The sequence below is a fragment of the Argiope bruennichi genome, chromosome 3, assembly GCF_947563725.1.
Source record: "Argiope bruennichi chromosome 3, qqArgBrue1.1, whole genome shotgun sequence".
Classification (NCBI taxonomy): Eukaryota; Metazoa; Arthropoda; class Arachnida; order Araneae; family Araneidae; genus Argiope; species Argiope bruennichi.
In genome coordinates, this window is record NC_079153.1 from 133,177,095 (window position 1) to 133,195,629 (window position 18,535).

Below are 18,535 nucleotides of genomic sequence, written 5' to 3' on the forward strand. Positions count from 1 at the left end.
ATGCTAATATAATAGATACTAACAAATATCCTATAAACCTAAATAATGCATGCAGGTTAAAGGATGCTAATATAATAAATACTAACAAATATCAGATACAACTAAATAATGAATTCAAGGTAAGGAAAGCTAATGTAATATATATACTAACAAATATAGCATACATCCAAATAATTCATGCATGGGTATGGAATGCTAATATAAAAGGTACTAACAAATATTGTATACACCCAAATAATGCATATAGGGTATAGAATGCTAATATAATAGATATTAACAAAAATCGTATGCACCCAAATCATATATGTAGGATATAGAATGCTAATGTAATAGATAATATCAAATTTCATGGACACCCAAATAATTCGTGCAGGTTATGGAATGCTAATATAATAGATAAAAACAAATATCATTACACCCAAATAATGTATGTAGGATAAAATAAGGTAAGAAGAAATCAATGATAATTTTTAACTGAATTTTTAAAAATTTCTGAATTTAAACTGAAATTAACTGAATTTAAAAAATTTCTGAATTTAAACTGAAATTAACTGAATTTAAAAAATTTCTGAATTTAAACTGAAATTAACTGAATTTAAAAAATTTCTGAATTTAAAAAATTTCTGAATTTAAACTGAAATTAACTGAATTTAAAAAATTCTCCTTGCAATAAAATGCATATCATTAAGATTTGGCACTCTTGCGATCATCTATAAGATAGTTTTCTTTATGAGAAGACAATCTATTGTAAAAGTCATCATGAAATTACGAGAAAATTCGTCCCTGAAGAAGTAAGCTCGTATTAAGTAGGAAAATTTTTTTGTTAAAATCGTAAGTGGACCATACAACATAAAGAGGCTGAAAATGCTGGGATTTGAAGCCTTCATTTCCCTGTAACTTCCTTACCATTGAAAACTACCACTACCTTGTACTAACTTGTACAAGTGCATACTTATATTAAATTTTCTTCCATTAATCATTAATATGGCTTCGTCACATTGTTTTGCTGCTTACATATCTAATTAGGATTTGAGAAAATTTTTATAGCTTGTAGAAGCATGAATAATATTTTCAACTGAAAACGACTTTTAACTTCAGAACTCTTATTTTATATAATTTAAGTGTAAATGAAGCATAAACGATTTTATTCCTAAAATAATTAAATCTAAAACTTTGTTTTCTGTTTTTACTGTTGCCAATCCTATTTTTAAAAAATGATGCACAGGAAATTGTCAGGTACATGTCTCTCTCTTCCCAAGAATTTTCTTTTTAAAAATTTAAGTATTTAACGATTTATGGCTAAAAACTTAATAGTAAAAACAAAATTCAACAACATTTTTTTTGATGAAATATGCAAGATGTAATTTGTCAATTTGAAATAAAAAAACTTTCTTTAAAATGTCTCTATATTCGCAAATGAAGTAAAATGTTCAATATGAATTAAAAAACTAACTGTAATTTTTTTTCAAAGAATTTTCTCAATACCTAAGCAATGTGAAAACATAAAGACTGAAGATCAATAAAGTGTTTTCCCGATTTATTTTAAGATTTAAAGTAAGAAGCATAATATTAAAAACATGTGAAAACATATCAAATGATGAAAATCAACAGTGCATTGAAAAAGTATTACTGAGAATTTTATTTCTTAAACTAGTATTTAAAATACTTTCAATTAGTCCTTAAATTTAAAAGCATATATCATTAGAAAATTCTTTTTGAAAGCATTTACCTTTATTTACTAAATATTAACTCTAATTTTCTTTGCAAATTGTAGGACTATTACTCGGTTTAACATCAAAAGAATATTCATCTCAATATAAAAAATATCAAATTCCAAAATCGCAAATTCATATATATAAGAATCATGAATTATAATTTTTTTTTTTTTTGAACTACAAGACTTTCGTTTATCAATAAAAGTTGAACATTTTCTGAATTCCGAATTTGAGAAAAATCATTTATAAATTTAATAACTAAATCCTTACTACTGATACATTCATATCTAATTTTTTTTAAATAATTTTCTACCTAAAATATAGTATCAGTACTCCAAATCTGAGATTAAAAAAAATTCTGCTCTTATCTCAGAAAGTTATAAATCTAACATTGTGTTAGTAAAGATATACGCAGGCAAATTTTATTCTGGTTTCTACGGTTTTGACTTCAAATGGAAGAATTGTTAACGGATTTAAACTTTTCTTTGATTCTAAATAATTCATAATCCTGAAAGAATTACTATTTCTCATCATTACTATCATAAAAAAATTGTTGAAATGCTGAATTTTTCCAACACAGAATTTGCTACAATTATACATAATTTTTTAATCTTATCTAGGCTCTGTTTATTTCAGTTTTATCTGAGTTGATAATTGCTTCAACGAAAATTATTAATTTTTTAAGAGTTTATTATTTATATTATTTATCATTTTTGCTGTTAGAGAGATTCCAATTAATTCCAATATTTTTATATCCATCATTTAATACCATAGCTGTTTTAGATCTAAAAATATATTTAAAATTGCTTACTTAATGTAATTGATGAATTCTTTGTTTCGTATAATCAAATTTGAAGCTAAAAATTAAGTTTTGATTAAAAGTATTTCTTAAAATTAATTGAAATCACATGAAAATAAAAATAATTCCAATGTAGTTGTGATTTATCACAATACACATCCGAAATTTTACATTTTTTTTTTCCAATTCCAAGACAGCCACTGTTTCTCTGTTATTTATGAAAGGAAATTACCTTTCGAGGAAAAAATAATGTATAATTCATTATTGCGATATTTTTTTTCTCAAACTTCTTTTTCTTGAATTAATTTTAATTAATTTCATATTCAATAAATACATCGTTTATAAACGAACCCAAAAAAGAATTACTGGACTAACTTAATACAGCTACGAGATTTTCTTCTCACCTATTAATTTGTATTTTCATATCAAACAGGAATAATGATTAATTGCAATCTCAATATCTCACACATCTTCAAATGAAAATACAAGAAGGCCCTCAGTTGTAACCTTTCCCCAAAATGATAAAAAAATCGAACTCTGTCCTACATGCTCAGAAGTATTCTTCAGCCTACCTGGAAATTACAAGACAACCCCCCCCCCCGTTAACGCATTAATATCTCATACATCATCTTAATCTTGGCATCAAAACTTTGCGACAATTTCCCCAATAATAAATCAACCGAACCTCTTTTCAGTCCATATAATTTGCCTGCGCCCAAATATTACGACGATTTAAATGCAGAAAAAAAGCGATACATCGAAAACCATTAAAACAATTTATTCGGCATTTAGCTGCACGCCGTGCCTTGACCTGAAAAAATAAATGCACAGACGATAGCTCTATATATCATTCAACGTCGAAAGATAGAAATGACATTTTTACTACGCCCTTTGGGCAGAAGGCCCTCTGATTAGCAGCAATCAGATTGCCTACTGTTTTTCTCACCTTTCTTTTCCTCCCTCCACCAATGGATTGAGCCGTTTTTAATTGTCATGACGATCACGCAAACCTATTGGAGGATTGGCATCTGACTGTCACTAGACGCACGCAACTAATAGTGACATTGTCGTGTTTTCGGACCACTGGACCTCATCTTGTCTCACGGTTTTTATTGATGGCATCCGCGCAGACCTGCCACCCTGAAAGACCACTATCTTTCACGCAGAGTGTCCATTTTCACACCAGATAAAAGACCAGGGACCACTAGCTTGTCAAACAGGTGGACTGTATATCCCAACTGGTGGGCCGATTTCTCCAGATAAAAACAATAAGGCAGGTGAGAATCAACGTCCGTATTAACATAATGGTCGCGCCAGAGTTTTTATCTTGATAGAGCCGATGTTTAATAAGAAGAGACATTGGGCAAAACCCATCATCATCGGGCATCATTGTTTGGCTTGAAGTATTGTTTCGCAATTTTGCAACTCTATCTGTTTGGTGCGAATTTTCGTGATGAATAATTCATTTCAGTGACATTCTTATCATGTAGTGAATGGTTACATGCGAATGAAGTTGTGCTACAAAGTCGCCAAATAGAAATAAACAATGTTTCAGAAAAGAACTTCTTTTGCATTTTTATGAAGTTTCCTGCAGACTTCCGTGAGAAAGATCAATTTTGGTGAAATAATTGCCCCATTATAGGTCGCCTAGCTACATTTGTAGTCAAAATTTAATAAAAAGGATTAAACATTAATAAAACAAAAGGAAACATGTTCACAAAACTATTATAAATATTAATATAAAAAACTGCATAAATAAATTCCTGTTTGCTGGGGCAATGTCTCCGTATTTAATTCGAGTAATTTAAAATATTCGCAATTTTATTTTTATATTTCATATAAAAGCAGATATGCATATAAGCTGTAAAAATTTATTTCATTCGCTATTCATATTTTATTAATAGAAATTAATTGTTTTCTTAATTATTCTCTTGAAAAACTAAATTGTTTTTAAAAACATTTTTATTATTAGAAAATCTACATGATATTAATATTAAAAAGAAAAGAATTTCATATTTTTCGTATGAATATGGAATTATAATATTTTGGCTTGGAATTTAATTCCACAAAGATGTAGTTAAATTAAATTAATGAAAAAAAGCACAGAAAACGCTTTCATTGTAATTATAGCAATCAAAGTAATTGTTTGATAATCGTAAATTCTTTGTAAAAAAGTGCAGATTTTCTTAACTCAACAAAATAGATTTCCGTTTTTATATAAATATATATTTTGATTCCAACATTGTTCTTATTTACTAGATAAATATGAAATTCTTCAAATAATGAGAATCGCCAAAATTTTCTCCAAAAAAACGCACAAAAATGGTAAAAAATATATATAAAAGACTTCTTTTTTTGTTTTCGATGCCGTTTAAAGAAAAAACTTTAAAATTGTTTTAAGCTATTCTAAAATAAGAAGTTCAGTTGTATGATTATTTTGCACTCGATTATCGAATTACAAGGATAAATACATTTTCGCCAATCAAATTTAATTATTTATATTATATTGTAGTGCGAATGCATTTTAAACATAGCGAAATGTAATAAAAATAAAAACTTTCAGAGAAATATTTATAAATTAATAGTAAGTAACAGTATAATGAAGGGTATGAATGAATTTTAGGGAATTTGTGGAAAACTGTATTTTAGAGTCAAATAAATATTAGAACAGTTGCAATTCGATAAAATTAATTAGTTTCATTAATGTAAGTAAAATTAAATACTAGAAGTAAAATATATAAAACAGATACAAGTAAATAAAAGAAAAATAAACACAAGTAAATAAATATTAACTAACCTTTATTATAAAGGCATAAATATAATTTACCATAGAATTTAGTCCAACCTAGTTACAAAACTTAAAAGATTTTAGACATTTTTCTAAATTGTTTGATGTTTCGAATTCTTTTAGGATGTTTTCAATTCTTTCGTCCAATTTTACATATGGTTTGTTATTCCAGGGCCACCTAACTCTCTGGATTTCAAATTAAAAGACACTTTTTGTGTTTCTTCTTTTAGTATTTTAACTAATAAGTGGACATTAGGCTGGTTTCTGCAAGTGATTGCATTTAATTTGGAATTCCACCTTTCAACAGAATTATTTGTCCTATGACGCTGTCCATATACATTCCATACTTTAATGGGCATATTTGGAGAAAGGCCTTCTCTCTCAAAAATATCGGCTTATCGCTACAGCAGGTGCAAAGCTCGAAACTACACAATAGATGACATATGACTGATTAGGGAAACAACACAATAGGGGCAAAAATGTCCGCTCTGCCCACCCATCTCCTCTCACGTGTCCGCTGTAGCCACTGTCCGCTCTGACTACGTCCGCTCTGGCCACGTAACCGCGTTTTTTACCACCCGATTGAAACCAAATTTGACACAGAACTATAATTACAGTCACAAAATCGCATACCTATTTTAATATATTTTAAGTCATTGCGCTTTTAAGTTTTCGCGTTTACATACTTCTGAAAGTATAGAAAGACAGACGTTCAAGACTTTGTTGGATTTAGTTCAAAATTTGGTATGTGTCTACAGTATAGATATTAAATCTATGCACCGAATTTTATCTAATTAGTTCTCTTCATTTTATAGTCATCTTGTTAAATTTTATTCGAGCAGCTGGACATACTGACTTTATCTGAATAGATTTTGCTCAAAATTTAATAGAAATTTATAAATTTCATGTAAAGACCGTATACCAAATGTCATCAGTTTATCTCAATACTGAGTCATTGTTGCCACAGAGTATGTGGTGTAAGTATAAGACAAATATAAGTAAGAGTATAAAGTAAGTAAATATAAGTAAGTATAAGGCAAAGTAACAGAGAAATAAACATTTTTCAAAAATGTGTTTTTCGAGCGCGAGAAGATCTGAAACGTGGTGATTAGTCAAAATCTCGAGTTCAAATTTTCTGACAATTCCAATACTTTCTCTTCGTATATCTTTATCTTTACTTATAACTAGTCACCTTTGTTGAGCAGCTAGTTTACCAAGAGGAAAGCTCTTTAAAATTTCCAAACGATTTATATACTTTGTTCTCTTAACTACTCCATCAGTAAATTATTTTTAAGCTTTAAATTTCGGTAGTCATAACTTAAATTATTACTGCAAATTAAACCTAGAAAAGTATAATTTCTAGCATGAGCCTGTATGAAAGTCTATATGAATATGAATATGATATTTTCTAAAAAACTGAATGAAAGAAAAAGTTTTCTTTGAAAACTTTTTTTTTAGCAACATTATTAATTCAATAACTTAGCTTTATTTCAGACATATATAATCAGTTAATATATTCGGGATATCTGCTCTAACCAAAGCCGAATAGATAATTTCTAAAATTTTATAAATTGGCTTATATGTCTGATAAGCCTGTCAAAATTAAATAAAAAATAAATATAGTAAAATTGTTAATCTGTATTTTTGCATCCGCGTAAACGTATAATTCAAAACTTTAATAACTTAGGTAAGCAAAATTTGGTTCGCAGATTTAGCATGTAAATTATAGATTATAGCATATTTTGAAATCTGTCAAACATCTGTAGTTCCGTATTTGGGTAAATGACTTCAATAAATGAAATTTTGATACGTAATCTTCTGGTTACAGTTGCAGCTCCATGTCGTTTCGATTCCAATCGGCCGGAAAATAAGTTATCCCAAATACTCAGTTAATTTTTGGATACTGGAGTTTTTCACATGCCAGTGATTATTCGCCAAAAATTGCCTACAAGACTCACGCAAAGTATAGATATTTTATCAATATTGTTTACCAGCGCCATGCAATTGATAAACAGGGACTGATTTTCTTTTTTATACTATGGAGCATACAGTTCTAAAGAGTGGGACTCTGAAAAAAAAAAAACAACTGAGTACTCGTGGTATTTACGTCTTTGCCCAAGGTCCATAATTTTATGCCGGATAGTGGAAGAGAACGCCTTTACTTAAGAGTATGCCAGGAAGTTTTGGGAAGACTAATTTGAGGCTTGTGTACAGTCAACCACCCCGCTGTCACTGAACAAAAAAGTATCGACAATGACTACTTTCAGACTTTTGGGAGAAAGTTTTGGAGTATCCTGTTAAATCCTATTTTGATTATTTATTAACGGCAGAATCTCTAATTTCGCAATCGCAAGACAGTATCTGATCTACCAAAGTAAAGACAATATCTAGCACAAAATATTGCTGATCTATTCTGCGCAGTGAGGTATGCCGCTATGTAAACTTGAGTTGAAAGTCACTCAGATATACTAATCATTTGAAAAGAAATGAAATGGTGAAAATCAAATGTAAAAAAAGGAGATTGAATGAAAATTTAATTATATGAAATATAGTTTTAATCATAGGATTAAAAGAAATACATAAATCTGAACCACTATAAAATTCGCTTACAGAATTAATTTAATTTTATATTCAGTTAAAATTCTTATTCATTTGTATTAAAATATTAACCCGAACTCAAATGTAAACACACAAAGAGTACATACACAATATGTACAAAATGCAAAAGGATACTGAAAGTTAAAAGCAATTAATAAAAAAAAATATTCAAATAGAAAAATAATCATATATAAATAACTGAAATCTTAATAAAGTAATTGATTTTCTAATCAAGTTTGAAAAGTTGATTATTGCCGAGTACATAATAACACTGAAAAGGGGATGCGGGTCATCTTCTGGGTCCAAGTTAACGGAACGACGATTTTGGATTCCTTGTATGCCAAGAGGACGATAGAATGCATTCTTCTGTGTAGTGACTGTTAAATGTTGATCCTCCACAGCTACAATCTGACGCAATAAATTTTTGAAACTATTTTTTAGAAGACCCATTATTCAGCTAATGTGTGTGAAATACGCAACGGGACTAAATAAAACTATTTGGAAATTTATATAAATGAGCTTAAAATCTCTAGAATAATTCACATAAAATATTATGAATCGAAATCAGTATAACATGATAAATTTTCATATTCCGATGTCGAAATATCGATTATCCCGTATTCAGCAGATATTAAATTTTAATTCAATTCCAATTTTTTTTATATAGATAAGTAAATAGTAGTCCAGCTCCACCTGGATATAAAATTGTACCTAAATAATCAACTTAATTATAAGATTAAAAATAAAACATAAATATAAGCTTCTATAAAATTCATTTACAGAATTAATTTGAGCAAATGCCAGTTGACATTCATCAATAAACTTTGACACTGGACATTTTTAAATAAAAGATTTTATATATTGCTTTATCAAAATGACTTTCAATAGTCAAATCACAAAAGATGATCGATTTAATGGAAGTCAAATAATAATAATTTATTTTAACTAATAAAGCACCGGTGTCTTGTCTTACGGGTAGCGCGTCTTCCCCGGGATCTGGGCGTAGGGGGTTTGAGTCTTGGTTCGGGCCTGGTTGTTCCTTACCCTGTGTTTTATCTGTGAGGTGTGTGAAAGAGCCCCCCCCCCGGAAAAAGGGGTTCTGCAAGCTACTATGTGAGTGTCATCTTCGTATGAGCTGGAAGTAAGACTTCTGCCCTTGGGTGTTCAGGGGTCTTTACCCTCAGAAGCTACTGCTCCCCTCTTCCGCTGTAAAGCGGACACGACATCATCATCATCAACTAATAAAATTATAATTACATATTCAAGCTCCAATCGAGAAAAATTGAGAGCTATTATTAAAAAAAAAAAGAGTAGTTTAGATCACTGTTTCTCAACCCGAAGAGATCTAGGTGATAAGTCGACAAGATCGAAAGTTCTGTCGAAGACCCGTATTCACACACAAAAAAAAAAAAAATCCGTGCATCCTTGTGATTCCTTGCACGCTTCGAATCCCTATTCAATCAACCGTCTTTTTACTGAAGCAGTATGAAAATTTGCAGCGGTTGGTACTAATTCACATATCGTCCTTTTCCTCTGACTGAGATTCAAACTTTCAATGTTCGCCCCAATCTAATCTTCGTTAACTTCAAAACTATATATTAATCTAACAAAACTTACTAATCTATTCCTAGGGTACCCACAGAACACAAAAAGAAGATGAATATTTTTGTAAAACTTTTTATTAAATCTATACTAATAATAATGGATATATGTGTGTGTGATAGAGAGAGACAGAGAGAGTGTTGGCGCAAACCTATAGCTACCAAATTTACCTCACATATACTTTGGAGGTCAGGAATGCATCTCAGAATGATTTTTTAAAAATTTTAATAAGAATTTTAATTAATAAAAAATAAAGCTTGGTTTTGGAATTTTTCAGTGATAATTTCCTACAATATTAGTGAACAAGAATGAATTTTGTACCATTTTAAAATATAAAAAATTGTCTTTTTAATTATATAAATTTATTAATCGTGGGAATTTTTGCAGAATTTTGACAATTTTTTTAAAAAAATACTTCGTACCTAATTTACAACAATTGATTACACAGTTTCTCTGACGTCAAACCGTTATCACTTTTTTCTACACTAACTGAATGCGGAATTTTTTTTCCATTGTTGAAAACTAAAGAAGGAAGATTTTATTTAGTAATCATATAGTTTACGACATGGATAAAAAAAAAATCAAGGTACAATGCTGTAAAATTTAGAAAATCGATGAACCGGGCATTTATGTTTTTAATAATGCTAAAATTTCATGAATTGATATCTATTTAAAAAGTTCGTGTACACATACGTAAGATAATTAAAATAACACGGCTTTAATATCTGATAATTTTCCATAATCATGAACATGATGTTATGTCTATACGATTTATATAAATTTAAGCATAACCAATATTCCTGGCGAATCAGTTGGTCACCAAAGATGACTAGATCTCCTTCATCGGTAGGAAAAGAATTCAGAACGTTACATGATCTTACACTAACAAGAACGATTTAAAAGGCGATGAAAATTAAATGGTGCATCTTATAATACTTAAACTGAAATCTTTGAAAAGATGAGTGTTTACACTGTAAGATGGTATATAAAACAGTTTTTTTACAATAATTATTTCAGGATTAGCAAGATGAAATAAAGTTAAAGTCAAGCAAAAGTACTAAAGTTTGGCATGTAATTTTGTTATATGATTAAATATTTTAAGAAATAATGAATTAAAAATAATAAATAGCAGAAATATCAGAGTTACATAGAAATGGGCCAGAATTACATATTCAAATGTCATGTCATAAATGCTTTGTAACATAAAAGTATTTTATTGAGGAAATCCTTAGGACATAGTTTCACCATAATTTCACAAGCAACCATAACCATCTGGTCGCTATAGACAGCTAATACTAAATAAGATTGGTAAATAAATATAAATAAGTAAAAATAGGCAGATATACTAAGTAAAACAAAAATACTTTGAAATCAAATATGCAAAACTTCATTAATCATTGAAAGGGGCAAAACTTAATACATATCTTTCGAAAAGACTATAAGACGCAATATGGATAATAGCTACAGAATGCTTAAAACAAAACAAAAACAAATACCAAATGTTTGTGAATTTCTACTTTATATTAATGAGTTTTCGAACATTTAGAAAGAGTGGAAATCTTAGAAAATTATACTAAAAAAGGCAACATCAGTTTTTTATTATTAGTAGTAGTAGTATTTACGCGTACGAACTACAGATATACATTTAGGGAAAATATTGCTATTATAAAAAATTAAAAAAATGCGATGACTGAAACCTTGAGATTTTGATGAATTGCAAAAGTTCAGACTACCGTGAGTACAAATAAATAACTATAAACATTATAAAATAATGTATTTATTCGTTTATCTGCTTGTTCATATACGTATGAAATGATAAGTTAAAAAATGCAACGCCCAAATTGGATGAATTTTTCTTAATATATTTACGCTATAAACGTAGATCTACATCAAATTTTGGACAGAATTCGTGAACATATATATTTTCCTACACAAAATCTCTGTTTTCTTTACTCCGTTCTCTCTGAAACTATACAAAGAAATAATACATTTAACTAACGGAAGAGCCCCCCACCCCAAACTTTCTTGCATATTCTTTCATGAAGGTATCAGCCCCTCCTCCGTCACATATATTTGTAAACTTGGGCAAGACCGTGAATGCAGCAAGTGCTCATATTTTTATTTCCAGAGTCACACACTTCAAAATTGTGTGCTTCGTAATTTAGTAAAGAAAACCAGTACTTGTGTATTAATTTCATGGCATTGTGAAAATTAATAACGAAATATTGATCTTTACTCAGAATATAGTGGGAAATCTTAGACGATTAATCGCTGAGATGCAGAAAACACAAGTATCCAAAAATAGAATAAATATTTTGGACGTTTTTTTTTTCCCTGACCAATCAAAATTTGACATTGAGTCACAATTGTAGTTAGAAGATCTAATTTCATATTCCATTTATTTAAGTTATTGCTTTTAAACATGCAGAAATACAGATCTTTGACAAATGTACAAGGGGTGTTCAAATGAAAAAGTACGCAACATCGTAACAACATAACCGTTAACATATTTGGCTATGCCGCTATGGGAGAACGTAGCGAAACATCTAGGGATGCAATTGGAGTCTCCGGCGTAGATCGAAGCATGTGCTGGCGCCCGCATACAGGAGAGAGCAGAGGCTCTTATAAAGAGCGCCGTCCAATTGACGTGGCAGTGCATGTGAAGACTGGATGGCGTTCACATTGCAAAATTCGGCGATTGAGGAGCAACGAGGCGTTATCCGATTTCTGACATCGGAAGGTGTTACACCGGCCACTATTCATCGCCGGATGGTAACCATATACGGGGAAGACTGTGTGTCAGACAAGTCAGTGAGAAAATGGAGTGCCCGTTTTTGTGCAGGCCGTGAGAGTTTGGTTGATGATCCCAGACCAGGCCAGGTAAACACAGTCGTCACGATCTATTGGGAAGTGATCAGCGTGTCGCATTGCGAATGTTGGCGGTGAAGGTGGATGTCAACGTGGACAACTGTTCACGGCAGGTTGCGCTATCGGAAGGTGTGCACGCAAGAGGTTCCGAAGCAGCTGGCCGACCAGCACAAGGAACAGCATGTGGGGCTAGCACTTCAACATCTGTTCTGTTTCGCAATAATGAAGACTCCGCTTTCCTGGAGTGGATCGTCACAGGTGATAAGAGCTGGTGCCATCACTAAGAGCCAGAGTCAAAGCGAGACAGAATGCAGTGGAAGCATACATCATCACCTCCCCCTAAAAAGTTCAAAACCATGGCGTTAGCAGGCAAGGTGTTGTTCACCGTCTTTTATCGAACGTCTAAGTTCCGGTACTTGTTGAATTCCTCGAGCACAGAAGAACCATTAAATCCTATGCGTACTGTGAGACACTCCGAAGACTTCCATCAAGAACAAATAACCGGAGCTACTCACGGAGAGTGTGGTTCTGTTCCATGATAATGCGCGTCCACACGTCTCCAGGGTCACACACGTGGAACTGGTCAAGTTCAAGTGGAGCAGTTAGACCATCCATCCTACCACCCGGACATGTCACCTTGCGATTTTCATGTGTTTGGTCTCCTGAAAAAGCATCTGAAAGGGAAGCGCTTCAACTCGGATGATGAACTCAAGGACGCCGTGAAGGACTGGGTCTCGTAACGACCACAGGAATCCTGGGAATCCTTCGGCTCGTTAATCAATGGGATCGTTGTGCTCATGCCTATGGTGTATGAATAAAGTCTTCATTTATACCCACAGTGTCGTTTCGTGCCTTTTCATTTGAACACCCTTTGTAGGTCAGAATTTGAGAAGAATATACAATTTAGACATTAAAATTGTGAACCGAATTTTATTTACCTAAATGATAAGAATTTTGAATTATCATAAATATAGTACATATATATTTATATATATATATATATATAAATTATCTTAAATATATAAATATATAATTAAAGTACAAATAGACAGATGGTGAATTCCTTAATGGATTTCATTCCAAATTTATTATAAATGTACATTCTAATTGCAAAATCTATTGTTACGGATTTCCCTCTATCACTATCAATCCGTCGGGTTCGTTTACTTGTGTGTATTTAGTGGTTGTGTATGGTATGAAGATAACACAACACAATGATCAGTCCTTTCAGTAGACAAACACACAACACGTTTATTGACACTACGACACACAGGGCAGCACAAAGACGACAACTATATACAGCATAGAGAAGACAATTATCTTCAGCCGAGACGTGCGCACAACAAGATTCTACTGCAGACAGTAGCGCACAGCTTAGTTCAGCACTAGCTTGACTCTTTCGCTGCTCTGTTAATCTCTGGAAGACCCGTTGTTTATCGTCGATTCCGACTACCACACTGGCAGCTGCAGACTGCCTCCTTTTATAGGTTTCAGGAGGCGGGCCTAGAAGCCTCTCAACCAATCAGGAACTTTCGAGGCGTATCTCGGTTCCTAATGGACGGGTCGGGAAAATTCTCGATGTTTCGGGTATAATCTATTTTGGCGTCAAAGTCACCAAATTCGTCGCCAAGTCGCCAAGCTCTGAGTTCATTGACGCTTAGCACGCACAGGACAGATCGTACATCCTGTCTTTCTTACGATGACACTAGTCGTACTGAGAAGCAAAAGTACAGGTTTGTAATACTATGTACCAAATTTTATCGATTTAGCTCTTTATGTTTTGGAGTTTTCTTTTCTACTTCAAATCGAGCAACCGGGCAGACAGGCTTACTCTGAATGGATTTTGTCCAAAATTTGATAAAAAAAACAAACATACCCTTCCATATTCGGTTTTATGTTCATGTTCCAAATTTATTCCGTTTAATTTAAAGTGTTTTTGAGTTATTGAGCTCATCGACAGACAAAGTGACTATCATAATTGCAAAATGTGTCTTTCGAAGTTAAGATCTCAAACAGAAAAAAATTGTCAAAATCTCGAGTTCGAATTTTTTGAAAATTATCAAGTAATTTTGAACAATGCGTAGCAGTATTTTTTTATGTTGAATGAAGATTTATGCGCATTTTTAATAAATACATTTAATTATCTGTTCATTATTACAAACCTTTAAAGTAAATGTGTGCATTTTTAAGTGAATACAATTATGACGTCTATCATTAAGTTTTTTGTGCTGAAATTTTATCAGTACCTGATGTAGGATTTTTTTTTTTTTTTTGCATGACTTTTTCAAGTTCCTAAAATTCAATTCTTTTATTTAAGAATTTGTTACCGTTATTGCTATTATAAGAATTTATTATCGTCATAGATTAGTTCAAACTGAGGATTGTGTATTGAAAAATTTTTTGCAAATTGTTTTAATTTTTTTTAATTGGTTATATGTTCCAATTATTATGAGGATAATTTCATTGTTATTAATATTGGAATTTGTATGATTTAAGTTTTGAAATATTTTAGAGTTTAGAGGGATTTTACTCTTACTTTCCCAGTACTTGTCTTTTGTTATCTTAATATGGAATTTTAGTTTGCCTTTATATTTTTTAAATTGGATCAAATAGGAGATCGCTATGTTTCTCGTTGCTTTTTTCCCATATATATTTTTAGAAAGCTAAAATTATCTCAAATCGCGTCCACCATTTTGGATAATCTTTACTAAGCAAAATTTTGGGGTATGCTTAATTTTGATTTCTATTTATGAATTACATTTAATTTTTTCAATGATTAGATTCCAACAAATAGTTTGAAATATTTAAATGCGATTTTTAGTTTCAACCAAGAAACGACAGTAGGTAAAGGATCGCTTTCATATCAATAAAAAAATAACAATCAATTTCGTTAAAAAAAATAAAGGGAATGTAAAGCAAGGTCTAAAACTGAATGTATGTTAATACTTATCAAGCAAATTTATTGCATTTAGCATTTATCCACAAAATTTTTGCTATGAGTCAACTAATAATTTACGCCCCATAAAGAGGGATGACTATTAAAATTCTCCAAATTCTCCAACTTGAATGAGTTTATGTACTTAATATTACATATATCATGAAATATTTTGATTAGATTTTATATTAAAACCATAGAAAAGTAAATGTTTATAATTATTCACATTTATTTTATAAATAATGATATAAATGTTTATAATTATTTTCATTGAATGTATTACTACGGCAGTAACTTCTTTCGGATCATCTTTTTTTCTGTATAATTAATAATTATCAGTATAATAAATAATTTTATCAGACATACTTTCTTAGATTCTCTAAAGTATACCGACTGATTTTTTGTGTATGTGAGTTCGAAATTTTTTTTTCTTGTCTTTAGCGTAGAAATGGCCATGACATTTCAAGCAAAATACTTGAAACGCCCAAAAACGGGATTTTGAGAATGGGGGTTGATTTAACAAAATTTGTTTATTTTTAATGTTGCGACAACTCCACGGGAGAAATAATACTGTGAATGGAGAAATTATTTCAATTAGAAAAAAAATTAAAAATAATAATTTTTTTTTTTAAAAAAAAGTGCCCGTCAAAATAATAAGGTAAATTTTTGTGGTAACAAAGAAGGACAAAAAAATTTGAAAGCGAAGCAAATCAAAGGTGAGGGAGAAGGTGGGAGGAGGATTTCATAGCACTTGAAAAAAAAAGGTAAAAAGTCCAAAAACAAAAATCGGAGAAAGCAAAATGAGATATTTTGTTTAATGGTATAGTCTCATGTTCATTCTCTTTCTCTACATCCTGATGCATTGAAGTACTCGGCATTTGATTCAGATCTTGTAGAATCTGCGTTTTACGCTTGGGAAATGTATTGGCGAGACCCCTTTGTGCAATTACTTTGCGCATACATTTTGCAAGATGCATTCAAGAGATTTAAGAAACATGCTCGCGAAAATAACGGTTCATTTTCCGAGTCTTTCGTTTATCATTTCGAATCATTCTTCCGATGATTCGAAATTTTCATTAATGTTGTTTTCCAGTAGCTGTTGGAATGATTTTCATTGTCTGACATTGAAAAAAGTTTTCGAGCTTCACCAATCGTAATATAAATGCGTCATTTCAAGAATCTTTTTTTTTTTTTTAATAAACAACGGGCATGATCTGATTTTGACACATAGTATCTACTGCCAATATTCTTAAATGACATAATTAGTGACACAAACTTTGTTTGTAATATTTTTTATACATATTACAATTGTTATGTATTTACAAAAGTCATCAAGGGATGAAAAATTAGGATTTTGAAAACGCTTCAGAAAGAAACTTTATTTTGCTATTTCAGGTCCTTCTATTGTCAAGAGTTTCTGATTCAAATAGGAATTTATGTTTTCAAATTGAAGGTATTTCTCTCGCTGAAACATTTCTTCTCCTTCCTACATGTAAAAAAGTAAACCAGTAATGATGTGAGAAACCTTCTCAAAAAAAGACTGGTCAAGATATAAATAACCATTACATTTTAAAGTTGCGGTGATTAGTTTCGATTCCCCACAAATAGTAATAAGTGCGTAAAGTTCTTTACTGTGCATTTCAAACTTACAAATATATCTGGCAACACAAGCAAGAAAAATCGAAGCGTGCGTTTGTTTTCCTTTGGTTTCGGGTGTAGTACTTAAATTTACTGAATACATTCCTTAAAATGTGCAAAAAATTGTTAGATGGAAAGCTATCAGTTCATCAAACAAATTAGACAGTGTAATTATGGGGATGTATGGCTTGTGAAATGTTTCAAAACAAGAAAAAAAGTGAGAATAACAAAATTTGGCCATAAACTATTATATTTATGAAAATCGATATTTCTTATTATACAGTATTTCTTAGTCATTAATATTTGGAGTGTCTGCTAATAGCTTCAAAATATATGTAGCATTTTTTTAAAAAAAAATTGGTGCTAGAGATGTCAAGTTAATTCGAAAAAAAAAGTATTTGTATTTTAAATATGCAACTTATTTTAATGTTTTTTCTTGTATAGTTATTTCTCATTCTTTTTAATGATTTGTTGAAAAATAATCCTTGCTTTTTTAATATAAAAATGATTGACGATTATATTATTTGTTTATATTTTCTAACGTCAAATAATATTATTCTGCTTTATTATATCCCCTTTCCCAAAGTAACTTAATGCTTGGATAAATATTTGTAAAAGTGGTGATTTAAAAAAAAAATTAACTATTTTCATTGAAAATAATGTCAATTAATTATAGTCAGTTTCAGCAAACTGATAATTATTTCTTTTGTCAAATAGGAATCATTCATCTATGTAGGGGTTGCAGCTTTTTCTCTTTAAAATTTAAAGAAATCAATATTAAACCATAGTGCTAGAACTAAGTGTTAACAGTTCGATCTATTTATATCTTCATATGTTAATTATGAAATTTGTTTTATTTCAGTATGTTTTGAAACGCATTGACTTACATCGAGCCTCAAAGAGAGATCAACGAGCAGCATATTTAGAAGCCAAGTTTTTATCAACTTTGAAACATCCTAATATTGTGACCTATTTAGATTCATTTTATAATAGCAAAGGAAATCTCTTCATAGTTATGGGTTATTGTGAATGTGGAGATTTTCACTCATTCATCAAAAATAGAAATGGTGCCTATTTTGAGGAGAAGGAAATTGTGAATTGGTTTATTCAAATATGCATGGGTTTGAAGGTATTGTTTGATTAAATATTCCATAATACGGAATAATTGAATATGTTAAACTGAATAAAAGAGGTTATTTATTTCATCATATTTCAAATAAAATTAAGATTCATATTTATTAATATTTATTGCTATTTAGTATTTTTTTTCCTTAATGATATTATTTAAAAAAAATATGATATTGCAATATCTTTTATTAATAAAATTATTTGCCTTTTCAATTCAATTAACAGTGCTTATTATTTTCAAAATTATGCTATCATACAGTATATTATCAATTCTTGTTTTGAGATCATCAATTCTTGTTTTTATATAAATGCCATTATATTGTTTCTTATATTATAATTTATTAATGTATTATTAATGTATTATTAATAAATTATAATTAAGAATGTTATGACTAATTATCTTATTAATTAAGAAGGTTATCTAATTAAGAATGTTATGACTTAATCAAAATAGATAATGTTAT

General features: G+C 30.3%; 1 protein-coding gene across 2 annotated transcripts in view; it reads left to right on the forward strand.

Moving 5' to 3' along the window:
- The window catches only part of LOC129964147 (serine/threonine-protein kinase Nek1-like), a 54,816-nt gene that overhangs the window by 24,646 nt on the left and 11,635 nt on the right, over positions 1-18,535 (forward strand). Inside the window, exons 1-2 of one of the 2 annotated variants that reach the window (XM_056078854.1) lie at positions 16,986-17,160; positions 17,806-18,072. In XM_056078854.1, coding sequence (XP_055934829.1) covers positions 17,074-17,160; positions 17,806-18,072 — 354 coding nt within the window. In that variant the 5' untranslated portion in view covers positions 16,986-17,073. Of the gene's footprint in view, positions 1-16,985; positions 17,161-17,805; positions 18,073-18,535 lie in introns of those variants that run through there. The other variant, XM_056078855.1, reaches the window with a different exon arrangement.